A 14,479-nucleotide genomic window follows, 5' to 3' on the forward strand; every position below is an offset into this window, starting at 1 on the left:
TTCCCAGCCCTGATACGATTTTTTTTTTTCATGGAGTCATTTCTTAGTCTTTTACAAAATAAAGTTATCCACCTAACCCATGTATTCCTATCCATGTGATTCGTGGACAGGAAGACTTCATATCCATCATGCAAACACTGTTCACTTGATTCAGAAGGTAGAGTAAAAGCTGTATAGCAGGTTGCCATTGTGGCTGTCGACCAACATGTGAGGCTGACCCACACTTTGCTGTTGGGTTTTACGGGTGGTTTTGCACCTGATTTCTGACCCCCCCCCATCACTGTGTGAGTACCCTGTGCTGAACATTACCAGGGCTTCTAGGCCACTGTTACAGATCCCATCTCCTCCTTTTCATCACCTTCTCACTGCTACTTTGCCCAGTGGTGGTCCATTCTTCCCCATTGCTCCTTTTTTTTTTTTTTTTTCCAATTCCCTCTACTGGTTCCAGTGTCACAACCATCTCCATCCTAGCACACTCACTGTTGTCTTGCCTTCATGTCTGGTTTTGTGTCTCCTAAGTCATTTGCGATGGCATTGGTCAAACTTTAGTAGCAACTTGGTATTTGTGAAATTTTGCACATTTTTCAACTTTTTGAGAAGTGACATTTTGCTGAATTGGTGTTTTCTCATCAGGAGGCTTAGACTTTTGATAAAGATCCTTTTTTCTGCCCCCTTTCTTTCTAAGCAGCAAACATGACTTTCTGCTTTAAAACACTGAGAAAATTCCAGATCAAAACAACATCGAAAATTATATCTCCACAAAGCACTTATGCTTCAGCAAAGCAGTATAGCTGGACTGAAATATATTTCATAGGACTTTTTTTCAGTAAGCTCTATTAGTCAACAAGTGCTCTAAGAGTGCTAAATGAGGACATAATCTCCAGAAATATTTAGATACTAAAAATGAAAATGTCTGTTGAGCATGCGTGAACTCTGATTTTTTTTAAATTTTTGCATACGTATATATATACACACATATAATTTGTCCAGACTTGGAGGACAGCTCTCTCACTTTGGAGTGGAAGAGCTGCTGAAAGCAAAGGACGCTAGAATTTTTCAGCCAGGGCAACACAATATTTTCCTCTAACCTCATCTCAGAAATGAATGAAGTGTTTTGACTGAAATTCCTTCTCCCTTAAATAATTAAATCAGTCTGAGGCAAACACTTACCATGGGGGGGAAAAAAAGAACACAAAAAGCCCAAGAGGGTAAAAATTGGCAAAGATCTTAGGAACTGAAAATAGAAATAAATGTTGGGCAACTTTTAAAGCAGCTATTATCAGCTTTGTCTCCTAATATTTGCAGTGTGCTTTTGCCTGATCAGTAGGTTGTTCCCAGCACAACACTCCTGCATTTCTCAGATGTTCTCAGTCCCTCTTACTGGGCTATTTCAAAGCAAATGGGAGCTTCCTACTGCACATGGTCTACCTGCTCCCACAGGCTCCCTTCTCACAGCAAGGATGGGGGGTGAGATGGGTCAAGCCGGGGCTCCCTGCTTGCCCTGGTGCAGCATCCAGGAGGGCTAGCACAGGGTGCTGCTCTGTGGGGGTGGCAGGGTCTGGCGTCCCCCCTGCCCAGCCAAGCAATCTCCAGTGTGATAGGAAGGGCTTCTCACTACTTCACTCACCCGAATTCTCATCCCAAGGAAGGGTGTTGTAGATGGAGCAGAGCGCTGTTGGGCTTGTAGATGAGACTCACTGGTGTGTTGCCCATTGGGAGCCATGGGACAGGCAGTGGGGCTGTGCCAGAGCCCCCCTTGCCTGCCCAACTCTGGGTGACCCATACAGCTGTTCCCCTCCAGATGTTTTCCAAGGTCCAGGTGAATCTTGATGTCAGTCCTTGCTCCTGAAGCAACAGATATTGGGCATCAGCTACATATGGCATGAGCCAGTATAAAGGCAGAAACAAAGCCTGGTAGAGGGGATCTTGGAGGAATCTTGTTGCTCTTGAAAGTGGAAGCTGAAAGCTCTCACTAACAAGCCCTAGTCCCTACATAAAATCATAGTCCTGTTGCTGGGCTGTGCATTAGCACAGCTTTCCTGTTCTTGGTCATTAACACTTGGTATGGTGTGTGTTTTATGGGAATTTGATGTATTTCACCACTGGGTAGAGAAAAAAAATCATCACTGAGACTGTCATGATTAATCTTTTTCCTCTTGAAGAACTATGAAATTATTCTGAAACATATGACACATGTATAATAACAGCCTAGTGCTCTGTTTTTAAAAAATGTGCTAGAGGCGTTGTGCAGTTTCCCAGAGGCTTAATGAGGGACCCATACTGTGTTGGAAATTTTTCAACAATAAAAATTGACCTATTACATGCTCATGTAAAATGAGGGCTGACAATCACGCAAATATGTCCAAAAATCAAATACAGGCATTGTAAAATATCCCTTCTTTCCCACAGAGAAACTGGTCACCTGTTCACAGTAGAATTTTGCATTATATCCCATTCAGTAAAGAATAAGATGCTTCCCCACAGGGAAAAAAAATGGCAGCACAGTACTGGCCCGTTGCCCTTCTATCAATGCTTTTCATTGACTGTTTTGCCAAGTCGTCAAAAATAACGCATAGGCATATTTTTTCAACATATGTTTTGCCTTTTTCTTGGTTTAAAGGCACAAAGGGAAGAAAAGGTTCTGCATTATTCACCACTTCATCATCAAATGCAGGAAAAAGTAATTGTTCGCTTGTTTGATTTTTCTTTTTCTCTCTGTAATACTTCTTTTATTTTTTAAAAATCTAGTCTCTTTTGCTGTTCTTTTAACTTGTATATCAGAAACGGCCTCTTAAAAATTGAGCATATGGCTATGAACCTGCATCTGCATTCAGGGAAGTGTCTATTGCAAAACACTGAAATTCGGAGTTATGGGAGCAGAAAAGTTGGATTCAGGAATTATTCGGTATACTGTTGAATAATCAAAGGAAGTTAATTAAATATAAAGCATTGAAGAATAAATAAAACTGGTAAATATTGCACCTCTGCTCAGAACAAAGACACTCTCAATGTTCATATGTTCTTTAGATTTTTAACAGTAAGTTTAAGCCAGTATGTACCCCAGAGGAAACATTGGGGTTTAAAAAACCCAGCTGTTTGATTGCTGAATGTGTACACCAGTGAATGGACTAGCAGTCCCCTCACAGTATCTTGCTTCAGTTCCCTGGCCAGTCACTGGCTCATGATGTTCCCAGCCAGAGGGGACAACATGGGGAGGTAGAACATGATGTAGGGAGAGACTGAGTTTATCAGTAAGCGTTGATCTCTGCATGTTAAGGGAGGGGAAAAGGATTAAAGTATGACAGCAGAACTAGTGTGGTAAACAAGGTTGTGATGCATCTTCAGTGTATGAGGCTACAAGTCATGAAACTGCTCTTCAGCTGGGAGACTTTCTTGTGTGGATCTCCTTGAAGGTTCTTTCCCTTTATAATGCAGTTTGAAAAAAGAAAAAATCTTATATGGTAGGCTGTAGATTTGCAATGCAGTTTATCCACATTTAAATAAAGATGGGTAAAGATTGAAAAAAAAAAAAAAGACATTGGATGTAGAAAAGGATGATATTAGACACAGATGAGAAGAGAAAGAGAAAGAAAATTTGCCTCATTGTTAAGCTAATTAATTAATTTTTTGTAAAGTTTCCTAGTTCTTATTTTCAATTCAGAGATATTCAACCTAATGTTAGAATATTTGGACAGGAGATTGTTATGAAGCAAAGAAGGTTACATGCTGCTGTAGGATTAGAGACATCATTCTGGCCATAGAGGATATTGCATTTATATAATAGGAACAACCCATCACTTAATAATTTAAGTCTTTCCAAGTTAGAACTGTGAAACTGATGTTAAGTATACAATAATACAGTCTGAAAGATACCAAAGTAAAAATGTGAGAAATAGTGTTTACAAAAAATAAATAAATATTGTAAGACTTGTCAATTCTAAAAAAGAATTTATAAATTCCACTGTTACTTGCACATGCTATCTGGATGATTACTTTACTGGTAATACCTAAGAATCTCTTAAAAGTACATGAATGAGTTATTTAAATACACATTAATCTGTAATGACCTAGATGCCCATACAACTTAAATGTATATAATATGAATGATAAGCATAATTTAGCACCCTATTTAAGTTCAGAAAGAACAGCACCATAATCCTGGTTATTTCATTGCTTTTACTATATTCTGTTGTCTTGACAATTACTTACAAGCCATATATTCCAATGCTATGTTTTATTAACTCATTGCACATTTAGTATATAGGTATATAGTATAGTTTTGTGCTTCTAGCAAAGGCAACTTCCCAAGCAGCGATGGCCATGACCACCCTTTTGATGTTCATTTCAGTTTCTGTTGTAATGCTCAATTTGTGTCTGGTTTCTGCTGCAGATGATTTCGGGTATAGAATTTATGATTCATTTAGGAATAGACGCCGAGTCAAACGGCAATAAATGCCAGTCGTTTACCTCTAAAACAGTCAATTTGCTTCAAGTAAACCCTGAGGAAGTTGTACAGGAGCATATTGAAACTTGGCACACACAGCTTGAATGCTGAACAAGTTATTTGCACAAATTACATGGGAAAGCCAATTTAAAGTCATTGAAATGTCATAAGTATTGGGGGGATTCAGATGAATTCACTGTACTGAATGATGGGATCTCATTCAAGGGCAAGAATCTGCCCACAGAATGTGTACAAGATCTTAAGTACTGCTTACAAATAATTACACGCATTTTATTTCATTTCAGTGACTATTTCAACAAGTACCTTCTTTGATGGCTTACTGGTAACCGGACTCTACACCTCTACAAGTGTTCAGGCTTCCCAGAGCGTTGGTGGTTCCAGTGCTTTTGGATTTGGTAAGTCCAGTGTGTAACTTACATTCTGCAACCCAGGGTAGTACAAAAGACAGCAATAAAACCACAATTACTGCAACAGGTTAATATAGACTGAGTAATCAACAATACATGGAAGTCAGTGGGAGTCAAGGAGATAAGGCAGTCGTGGTTTTTTAGACAGCTTTTATTTCTTCCTCCACTCTCTTCATCTGTGGTCAGCCCTGGTACTGGTATACCAAATTGTATGAATTTTAAGACAGAAAAGCCTCAACAGCTAAATGGTTAAAATAGCCATTTGTAAATGGTGCAGTGTTTTGTATAAACTAAAACATTTAGCCCAAAGCATCTAACTGTTCTTGGGCTGAAAAACTGATTCTGCTGAGCTTATGTCAACCTACTTTTTCCATTCACTTAACAATAGCATCTTCCTTGAAACTAGAATGCTGGTTAAAGTATTTTATATAACCAATTATTTTCCATGTATCAAAACTAGAATTGTAGTAAAAGGGGTAGGACAAGTTTTGCAGAATTATTATATATTTCAAGTGCTGCTGTAGCATTCAGCAGTAGCAGCCAGGCCAGCAGTGCTAAGGACAAGTGCTTTTGAAACATCTGTTCTAAATTTGTGCAAGTAATTTACAGCTGTACTTTCTGCAGTTTGTTATTTGGTAGCATTTTTTTATATCCTTACAAATAATTTTAAGTATCGTGTTCCTCCAAGTGGAGGAACTCTGTGAACCCTAAACAAGCGATCTGGGGTGAAGGTACCAGTCATGTGGGACACCAACTGTGCTGCACTTGCAGTAGCATGTTTAAATGTTCATTTATCTGTTAGGGTTAAAATGCATTACTTTCTTCATAATAATCTTTCATGCTAATTATCTCTGTTATAATGCACTTGAAACACAAGTGGCCTGGACGTGTGAGTGTCATACAGCAGACATACATTGGCTTGTAAATGAAAGAATGCTACCTAAGTAGCATATTATTTAAAACTGTATTGAGGAATTTGAGAAGGGCTTTACCTCTGTGAATAACACCACCAATGAAGCTCAAACCTTTTGCTTAGCCTTTTAAAGGGAAGAGCACAGATGCCACAGGTTTTTAATGTCTTACGCAAAATGCACTGAAAGATACACTTTTCTGGAAGAAGCAGTACTGCTGTTTCTGCTTTCCAACTGTACTCTTTACAAGATGAACAGGATCTGTTGGAGTAAGTGAGATGGAAAGCACTTAATGTGAGATTTTTGTCATGATTGAGTTACTGGCAAGCTATTATCTTGCTATAAAATAGGTGTTTGTAACATGTCATTGGGAGATCATGGCCCTGTATGGCAAACTCGCTGGGCAAGGTATACAGGTCATGTTTAATTACAAGTAAATGTTTAATAATGGAAACTAAGTGAAAGTTTAAGAACCTAAATAGCTTTGGCATTTACAAATATATTTGTATTTTTTCTTAAATTTTTATCTTCATCTGTAGAACAGGGCTGTTACAGTGGATGTCTCACTGAGACAGATGTCAAAGTAACATGTGATGGGTGACAGGAAAAAAGACATGGCCTTTTTTAACTTGCAGAAGGTAATTTTCTAGCTCTTGATGTGTTACTTTGACCGTTTGGTCACTGGTGAGATAACCAACAGGCTGGGAAAATATAAAAGCCAAAGAGCTGCAAAAGCAGTCATGCATGGCTGGAGCACGTCATTTTGCTTGTCAGTACAAATTTTCAAACATCATGCTCAGGGGATGTCTTGCTACTCTGTCTCAAGCATGCCCTCATCCATTTCAGAGAAAAGCAATTGCCATCTTTGACCTTTCTTTTGAACATTCTGCAGGCAAACTCTAGGGTCAGTTGTGTTGCCATTGTTAGTTATGCAACATTTTAAATAAAAATATAATTTTGCTGTTTTTCTTTGCTAGCTCCTAAGCTTCCACTTATATTGAAAAAAAAAAAAAATCAAATCTGAATGTTTCACAGGAGATGATACTATTGCGCAGTGTCTTTGCTGACACAAGAAAAAGTTAATTTCAAAAGCCATTGACATTTTTTCTTAACTTTATATGAATGTTCATTCCATGATGTACTGATGGCTCCCAGGACTGAGAACTACATAAACTTTTCCTTTCTCTACTCTGCAGTGGGAGATGAGAAGGCTGGCCTGTTCCAAAAAGAATTTAGCATGCAAATGATGGACTTTTTGAAACGATTTATTAGTTTAAAAATTTAACAATATTTTAAATTCTACCATCTGTAGTATAAAAAGAGAGTATCCACAGTTTTTAATATATCATTTAATAAAATAGTAGGTAGGAATGGCATTGTTTTGTTTTCTGAAGAAACATAAAGTGCTTTCTCCAGAAACCCTGGATCCATCTGTTTTGTCATCATTTGCAATCAGCAAAGATGCTCCTCCTTTCCAGTGAGTGGTCATGATGTTCAGGTTAGATTTAGCTTGCTAGAAATTATTTTTTTTTAAAAAATGTTGGGGACTATGTCAGGTTCAGAGACCTCAATTCAAAGATTTATGTGGTTTATCATAGATTAGATGAGGGGGCTGAAACTGGGCCTTTAAAATCTGAAGATAACAATATTCTGAAATTGGGTTGATAGTGGTTGCATACAGAGCAGGGAAGAATATTTTTTTCTTCCTAGCAATATTACCATTGAAATGTTCTTGTCTGTGTTACACAGGAGGTCATGCTAGATTATCATAATCTCCCAGTCTGCCCTGACAGTATGAAGTCTTCCCAACATACATATATTTGTCTTTTGTGCCACAAGTTACCATATTGTGGCTACAATTATCTTTTAATTACCCAATTTAGGAAGTCACTTTATGCAGACACAATCGTTGTCAGTTATCACAGCTAGTTAACCGTGTCAAGAAGCTTTGAAGAAAAAAAGATAAAATACGTTACTGCTAACAGTTAATTCTAAGGGTTATCTTTTCTTTCTTTTGCAGTATACATTGTGTAGCCAAAGAAATAGCTCCTGTTTCCCTATGTGGGATTACACTGACATGAAACTTGCTGAAATTTTTATTTGGGAAGCCGTCTAACAACTCTTTTAGGGAGAAATGTGTGAGCTTTTGGTGATAAAACTTAATAATGATCATAATTATTAATATTTTGTCCCAAGATGAACCATTGTCTAGGTTCAGATTAAGGTAAAACTAAAACTGTAAAGGTAAAATTAGAACTGGGATAAATAATCAATGTGTACTTGAAACCTCATTAACCAAACTGTGAGGATCCTTTAGCAAAGATATGACCCTTGAAGCTAGCTTTTAAGAGTAGTGTTTCTTTCTTCATTAGATCCCTTGATACAGATACCGTAAGTTGCAACTCTACTGTATCATTTCCACTCTCCTTTCCTGTTCAGTGTGGTGTGTACCTGGGATCATTTCCATGTCCTTCAGCATTACCTGCTGAAGAGCAATCCTGCTCTTCATCTCTCCCTTTCTCAAGCCATACTGATACCCCTCACTGTCATCCACATCTTGTCTGTCTCTGGAGAAATATCTTGAACTCCTGTGGGATTTCTCCATCTTTCAGTGTTCTTCCCTTCTTCTGCTTTTGACTTGGAGGGTCTTTGCTGGTGTTTGGCCTTTTTTTGATATCTTGGGTCGTCTGCTGGTCATGCTCTGGGGTTTATCAGCCCACCTACCCTCCCATACAGCCAGGATGTCCATACAGTCACTTAGGGGCTCTCACAGCTTGATTTATCCCAAATAGAGAAGAGGAAGGTGAGAGACAGAAGTACTAAAAAACATGTTAGAAAGCTACAGATGCAGTGGTGGGTTTGATGGGAATGATTGCTTGCAAATTAGATTAATGTTAAATGGGTTTGGTGGGTGGTAGGGGTACTGGTCTGTAACCTGGGATAAGTATGAAAATACAGCTCAGCTCCTCCAAAGCCATGTGCCCTGGAAAGCAAGGAATGCAGTTTCATTTTTACAATTAAAGGAGATGATTAGAGCATAATCCCTCAGCAGTGATAAGGAGCATTGTGTGCTGAGGACCTGAATCTGTCTCATTACACAGGATCTTCCCGGCTGACAGGCTGGTTGAGCAGACAGATGTGCTGGGCTGCACACATCAAAGCTTGCCTTTGACCTGCCAGTCACACTGCATCTTCATGTATTTGGGTTCTTCCCAAAGCTTTCTGACTCCCTGGTAGATTTTCACATCGTGCACACATGCCAAATTTATTAAAAATTTTAGTTTGGTGAAATTAGTTTCTTATAAACTACAGTGGAAAATGTAAGCCTGTATAGTTAGCCCTCAAAACCTAATTTAATACAAAATCATAATTACTACACTGATGTTTACCTTTTACTAAATGTGGAATAAACAAGTAATTTCACTATAATATTTGTGTGTGCACCTTTCAACCTAAATCAAAAAGGTCCTTTTGGAAGTCCATAGGCTCTGTTATAGTAGAGACGGTGGATTCAAAGCTCTCATTACACTGAAAGTGTTGCCATAGGCATAACTGGCTAACAGAACATTTTTGGTTTATTTTCTGTGCAGGTTTATGTAACTTGTAATTTACTATCTTTTAAAGTGGATGTCTCCTTTTTACTGTGAGGTCATAAACTGCTGGTGAATTTTAGGTTTTGTTTAACTCAGCAACTTATAAAGTAGCCTGCAATGAGAGTGGAAATATTTTAGTGCCTAAACAGGGGAATTGCATCTGCTAGAAAGCAAAAAATAGAATATGATTGATCATCTTGCAATATTTCCCCTTTTGCAATTATTTGTTTCTATACCATGATGGTGATCACACCTACTGTAAACAATACATTAAGTCTTTGGGATTTAAAAAAAGATTTGAATAGTTACATATATTCCTTAAAATAGGGTGAATAATTAATTTCCTAGAGGAAATCCTGGGAAGAGCAATCAGCAGAAATCATTTACTTGGCATTACATTTTACCTTGTACTTTTTTCTTTTAAAATTATTCTATTGCCTTTTGACAGAATTAAGGCAGCCTTCACATAATCCTCTGCTTGGTATTTTGGTTACATACATGTCTGCATAGCAAACCAAACCCAAAATCTCCTTCCTATTTGTAGGTGGTCATTTTGATCTGTCTCTGTATGAGTTGGGAATTTGGGAGAAGGACAAAAATATTTTCCTGGTACTGTATCATCCTTTGGTTCAAAGGTCATGAGCATCCACTGTAGGTGGATGTCTTTGGTGATGCTGCTGGCTTCATCTCCAGAAGGAGAAGGGCACCCACAGCGTCATCTCCAAGGGGGTACCACAGAAAACACTGTGGCCATGCTCTCCAGGTCTGCCAGTGCATCAGTCCGAACTGTGCACTGGAGGCATCCAAGGCTCCCTCTGCTCCAGGATGGGGCACGTGGTTTTGAGCCTTCAGAGGCTTCTTTCTTGGCATAAGTTTATGCGCAAACACTGATGGTTCTGGGGCAATGTTTTGCTTTCAGATTTTGACAGATAAAGGAAAATATCCCCCACTAACATTGTGAGATGGAAAAAGGCCAACTGTTGGGTTTTTCTTGTTAGGTGAGCCTGTAAAATTGATCATCCCTGCTCAGTCTTTGCCTCTCCATGCTTGTTCACAGCTTTGAAAAGTAAGGAATAATCAGTAAATGCCAGGTCTTAAAAAAAAAGTTTTTGGCTATGTACATGCTACTGCTCTTGAAGTGAAGTTTTGTAACTTACTGAAATTGCTGTAGATCCCTGCTTTACTTTGTGACAAGCCAAATGGGCTCCAGGACCCTCCCTTCACACCGGAGATATTTGCCAGAAACCAAACAGATGGTAAACTAGGAAGAAATGACCCTCGGCATTCTCATTAGAACAGTTGGGGAAGTTTTAATAGGCCCCCATTTGCCTTGTGCTGTATCTAATACCCTTTGAACTGCCATTTTTTTTTGTTGTTTGTTACAAGTCAACTACTGCCATGTATATTTTAATAGAGATTATCAAATACAATTTGCCCAGAAGATGTACCAGCCCTCTGCTGCTAATTAGCAAAGTTTAAATAATCACGGAGTTCTGGAATAATTGGAAAGAAACACTGTTTTTCCTGCCAATGCATAATTACCAATTAACAGGAAGATAAAATATCTGTACAGCAGTCATATCTTGGAGAATTTGTTAACAGTCAATTAAATAGTGTGTTGGTGCCAAACTGACATTGGTCAAGAAAGTTTACATCTGAGTTTAGTTTTAAGATATTCCCCCCTGCAAATGGTATGTAATGAAACCATAATGATGATAAAACTTTCAAAGTTTGTGTGTCGCAATGTTTAATTCCTACTTAACTGTCTCTATGGCTGAAAGTTGACCATTTCTACAAGTGGTTGACTATCACATGTGCCTTAATAAAGCTCAAACCCTTTTCATACACAACACATATTCATTATCATGGCACAGGCAGTAATTGCCCACGCTCACCTGACAAGGAACTGTGTCCTCAAGTATTTTGACTGCTGAGGTGGAAAATTCCCCACATGTAACTGTATAAGGCAAACAGCAATGCCCCAGGGTTGAAGGAACAAGCTAGACAGACAGGGAGCCTAAACAGAAAATGCTTAAACTGGCCTAGCTGGAGTCTAGTTTGACCCAGCCTCATCACCCTGAATGCTTTCACCCATTTCTGCACATACTCTTGCACTTGTCTGGTTTACCCTAACCCCCTGCTGCAGCAGCAGAAGCTCTTGGACGCTAAAATCCAATTTTCTTAATCTTCTGATAAGCCCTAAATTTGGCATTCATAAAAGTGAGTGATAGTATCTGCTCCATAATTTATTTCAAATGTCTTTGGAGCGTTATGTAGATGACAGTAAAGTAACTCAAGCTTTTAACCTTTCAAATACACCTGTAGCTTCAGCTAGTATCTGTGTGGTCAAGGCTGAAAAGAAGAATGAACCTATGTAGAAGTGTGGCACATGTAACATTGCTTGTATTTGCTAACTTTGAGTAGTGGGTGCAGGTGGGTGTTTAATGCCATAGGCGACACTTAATGCCTTGTGGATGAAAAGAAAGATGGAGAGAACCATTTTCCGGTGTGGCAGTGCTTATAAAGGCCCCTGGAGTTCTTAAACAAGAAAATGCCTTTGGAGTTGGTTTTACATAGCCAAAACCAAAGTGTGAATTGAAGTGTTGGGGCCAATTTTGGTCCAATTTAGCAAGTACATTTATTCAGTAGTGATGATTTTCCAGATCTTATATACATCTGTTTTACTCCCTTGAGTGGCCATAAAATGGTATGGGGAAAAGTTAAAGCATCACTGAATTTTAATGTGAGTTTTTAGCTGCATTTTAATTTTTAATAAAATGCATGCAGTAATAAACTGATGTAAAAGTTTAAGTGATCAGATCAGGTTTTTTGGTACCTGATATCTCTGAGAAGACTCTGATCCCAATAAGGTACAGATTTCATTAAAAAATATTAAGATGTTAAAACAGTCATTGTGACAGGTTGGTGATTTTTAACTATACTAATACTTATTGAAAGTAGTTAGTAATGCTTTTTGAAGTGTGCAAATTGTGGGTCCTTTTAATAATGGAAAATAGTGTTTATGTGGGGTTGTGTGTATATTTATATATATACACGTATGTATTTGTTCCTCACTCCTTTTTTCATTCTAATTTGAAATACCATGTTGAACTGATGCACTTTTGAATGCTGCTAACCAACATATTCCAAATATTTATTTTTTGTAAAAAACATACACAGTGGAGCTTGTGGCATTATTTCCATTTCACCAACAGTAAATTAAAAACAGTTATTAAGATTAAAGGTATCCTGCAAGTTTAGTACCCACTTTAAGATGACTGAGCTGACTTTTGGAGATGCTGAGCACTGCATAGGAGTTTGTATGTTGAAAAGCCCCTGTTAATTCTGGTGTGGGTTGAGTGTGCTCAGCCTTTCCACAGATCAGTCCCTGATGTCAAACTTGGCACCTGGAAAATGAGGTGGACTTCAGTAGTGACCATGTAGGAAAATTTGGTGCGAGTTAACAGTTTTTAGAGCTTTAGGGCATGGGACAAGGGTAGGGCCCAGCTGCCCTGTGCATCTCTTGATACCCTGGTGCTTCCTGAGGCATCACATCAACCTGTGTCTTCCTCAGGGCTCCTCCATCCCTGAGGCACAGTTCCATGCAGAGTACAGTACCTAACTCATTCATTAAGGACTCTGCACTGTTACTCCAACTCTTAAAACACACCCAAACCTCAGTGTAGGTACACTCAAGACTCTGAATCTTGGAGATACAGCACTGAATTCAGTAAAACAAGGCAAGAAAAGATAGTTGGAAGAGAAGGACATGCAGGGCAACCAGATACATGGGTTGGTCTGGCCATTTTCTTGCATCATAGATTAGCAAATACAATAGTTGCAGAGTCTGAGGCCTTGAACTTCCCGCTCTTCTACCCCAGGAGGCACTGAAGGGAGTATCCGAGAAGTGAGCCATGTACCTCTAATTCTTCAGTGGCCTCTGTGCATGGGAAATGCCTGAAAGTTTGCTGAGCTGCTTGTTCCCACTGAAATCTTGCCTTAAAATCCACCTTCTCTGTTTTTTATGGGTAAATCACTCCTGCTTGGCATCAGTTAGAAAAATGCCAATGTATGACTCAATTCTCTTTTATTATTATTTTATTTTCTTAACAATAACATTTGTCTTATTTGTTCACCTGTTAGAGCATGATTTCTAAAGCAAGGACTTTCTTCTTTATTATTCTGTACAGACATGCTGGCACAATAAAACCTGATCTTTAACTGTTCATGACTGTTATTATAGTATGGATAATAGTGCAGAAAAGTCAAGGAAAAATGAATTAAGCCTTCATTGATTACAGCAACAATAACAAAATACTTTCCCCTCTAAAAGATGTTGTCATTATGCTTTGAGAGCTACATTCAGTTGGACTGACAGGCTGAAGCTACATGGTAATTCATAGTAACAGAGAGGTATATTTAATAATGTGGGGGGAAAAAAAGCCATCATCTAGAAACTTAGAGCCATCTTAAAATTACATTCTATTTGTGTATGCCTCAAGAATATAGTAAGCAAATGTTCCCATGACTGCATGAACTTCACACTACCAGTGTGCCTGCCGGTGCCGCTTCTTGTCCCGTGCCTGTTTCTGAGGTGCCTGGTAGTCATGTGTTGTGCTGCAACACTCAGTCAGAACCCTCTCTCCCCAACTTTCCCGTTGTGCCAGGCCTATTATTTTCCCTGCATTTTGTGTTTGTCAGGATGTGATGGCATATTCAAGCTGAAATTAGTGGGCTCTTGGACTTCATCAATTAAGATGCATTGAAGCCTCTTGCAAATGTGGAATGATATTGGGAAACGGTTATTATTGTAATTTCGAAGACAAGTTTGTAAACTAATTTCTGGCATATTATGACAAACAAATGTTGCGATCAGACTGCTTCCCCCATATCTGCCAATTTGTTGTATTTCAAAGTGGAGTTGATTATATGTGGTGAAAAATCAGAGAATGGAGCTCAAGAGCCCTCTGCTAAGATCCCGGTCATCACCTGTCCTACCAGCTGATTTCACTGTTTGCTGGTCTGTTGTCAGTGTTGTGACTGATAATCATTTGTGTGTTTTCAGAGATGGTTCACAAGAAAAATCTGCTCCAGGTCTTCTAA

The 14,479-nt window shown here is 38.7% G+C and overlaps 1 protein-coding gene across 2 annotated transcripts in view; it reads left to right on the forward strand.

Annotated features, from left to right (window-relative positions):
• The window catches only part of RELN (reelin), a 295,831-nt gene that overhangs the window by 45,515 nt on the left and 235,837 nt on the right, over positions 1 to 14,479 (forward strand). For both annotated transcript variants that reach the window (XM_074903370.1, XM_074903369.1), the window contains exon 2: positions 4,750 to 4,860. In XM_074903370.1, the coding sequence (XP_074759471.1) occupies positions 4,750 to 4,860 (111 nt within the window). The remainder of the gene's footprint in view (positions 1 to 4,749; positions 4,861 to 14,479) is intronic.

The sequence above is a fragment of the Athene noctua genome, chromosome 3 (genome assembly GCF_965140245.1).
Source record: "Athene noctua chromosome 3, bAthNoc1.hap1.1, whole genome shotgun sequence".
In the NCBI taxonomy this organism is placed as follows: domain Eukaryota; kingdom Metazoa; phylum Chordata; class Aves; order Strigiformes; family Strigidae; genus Athene; species Athene noctua.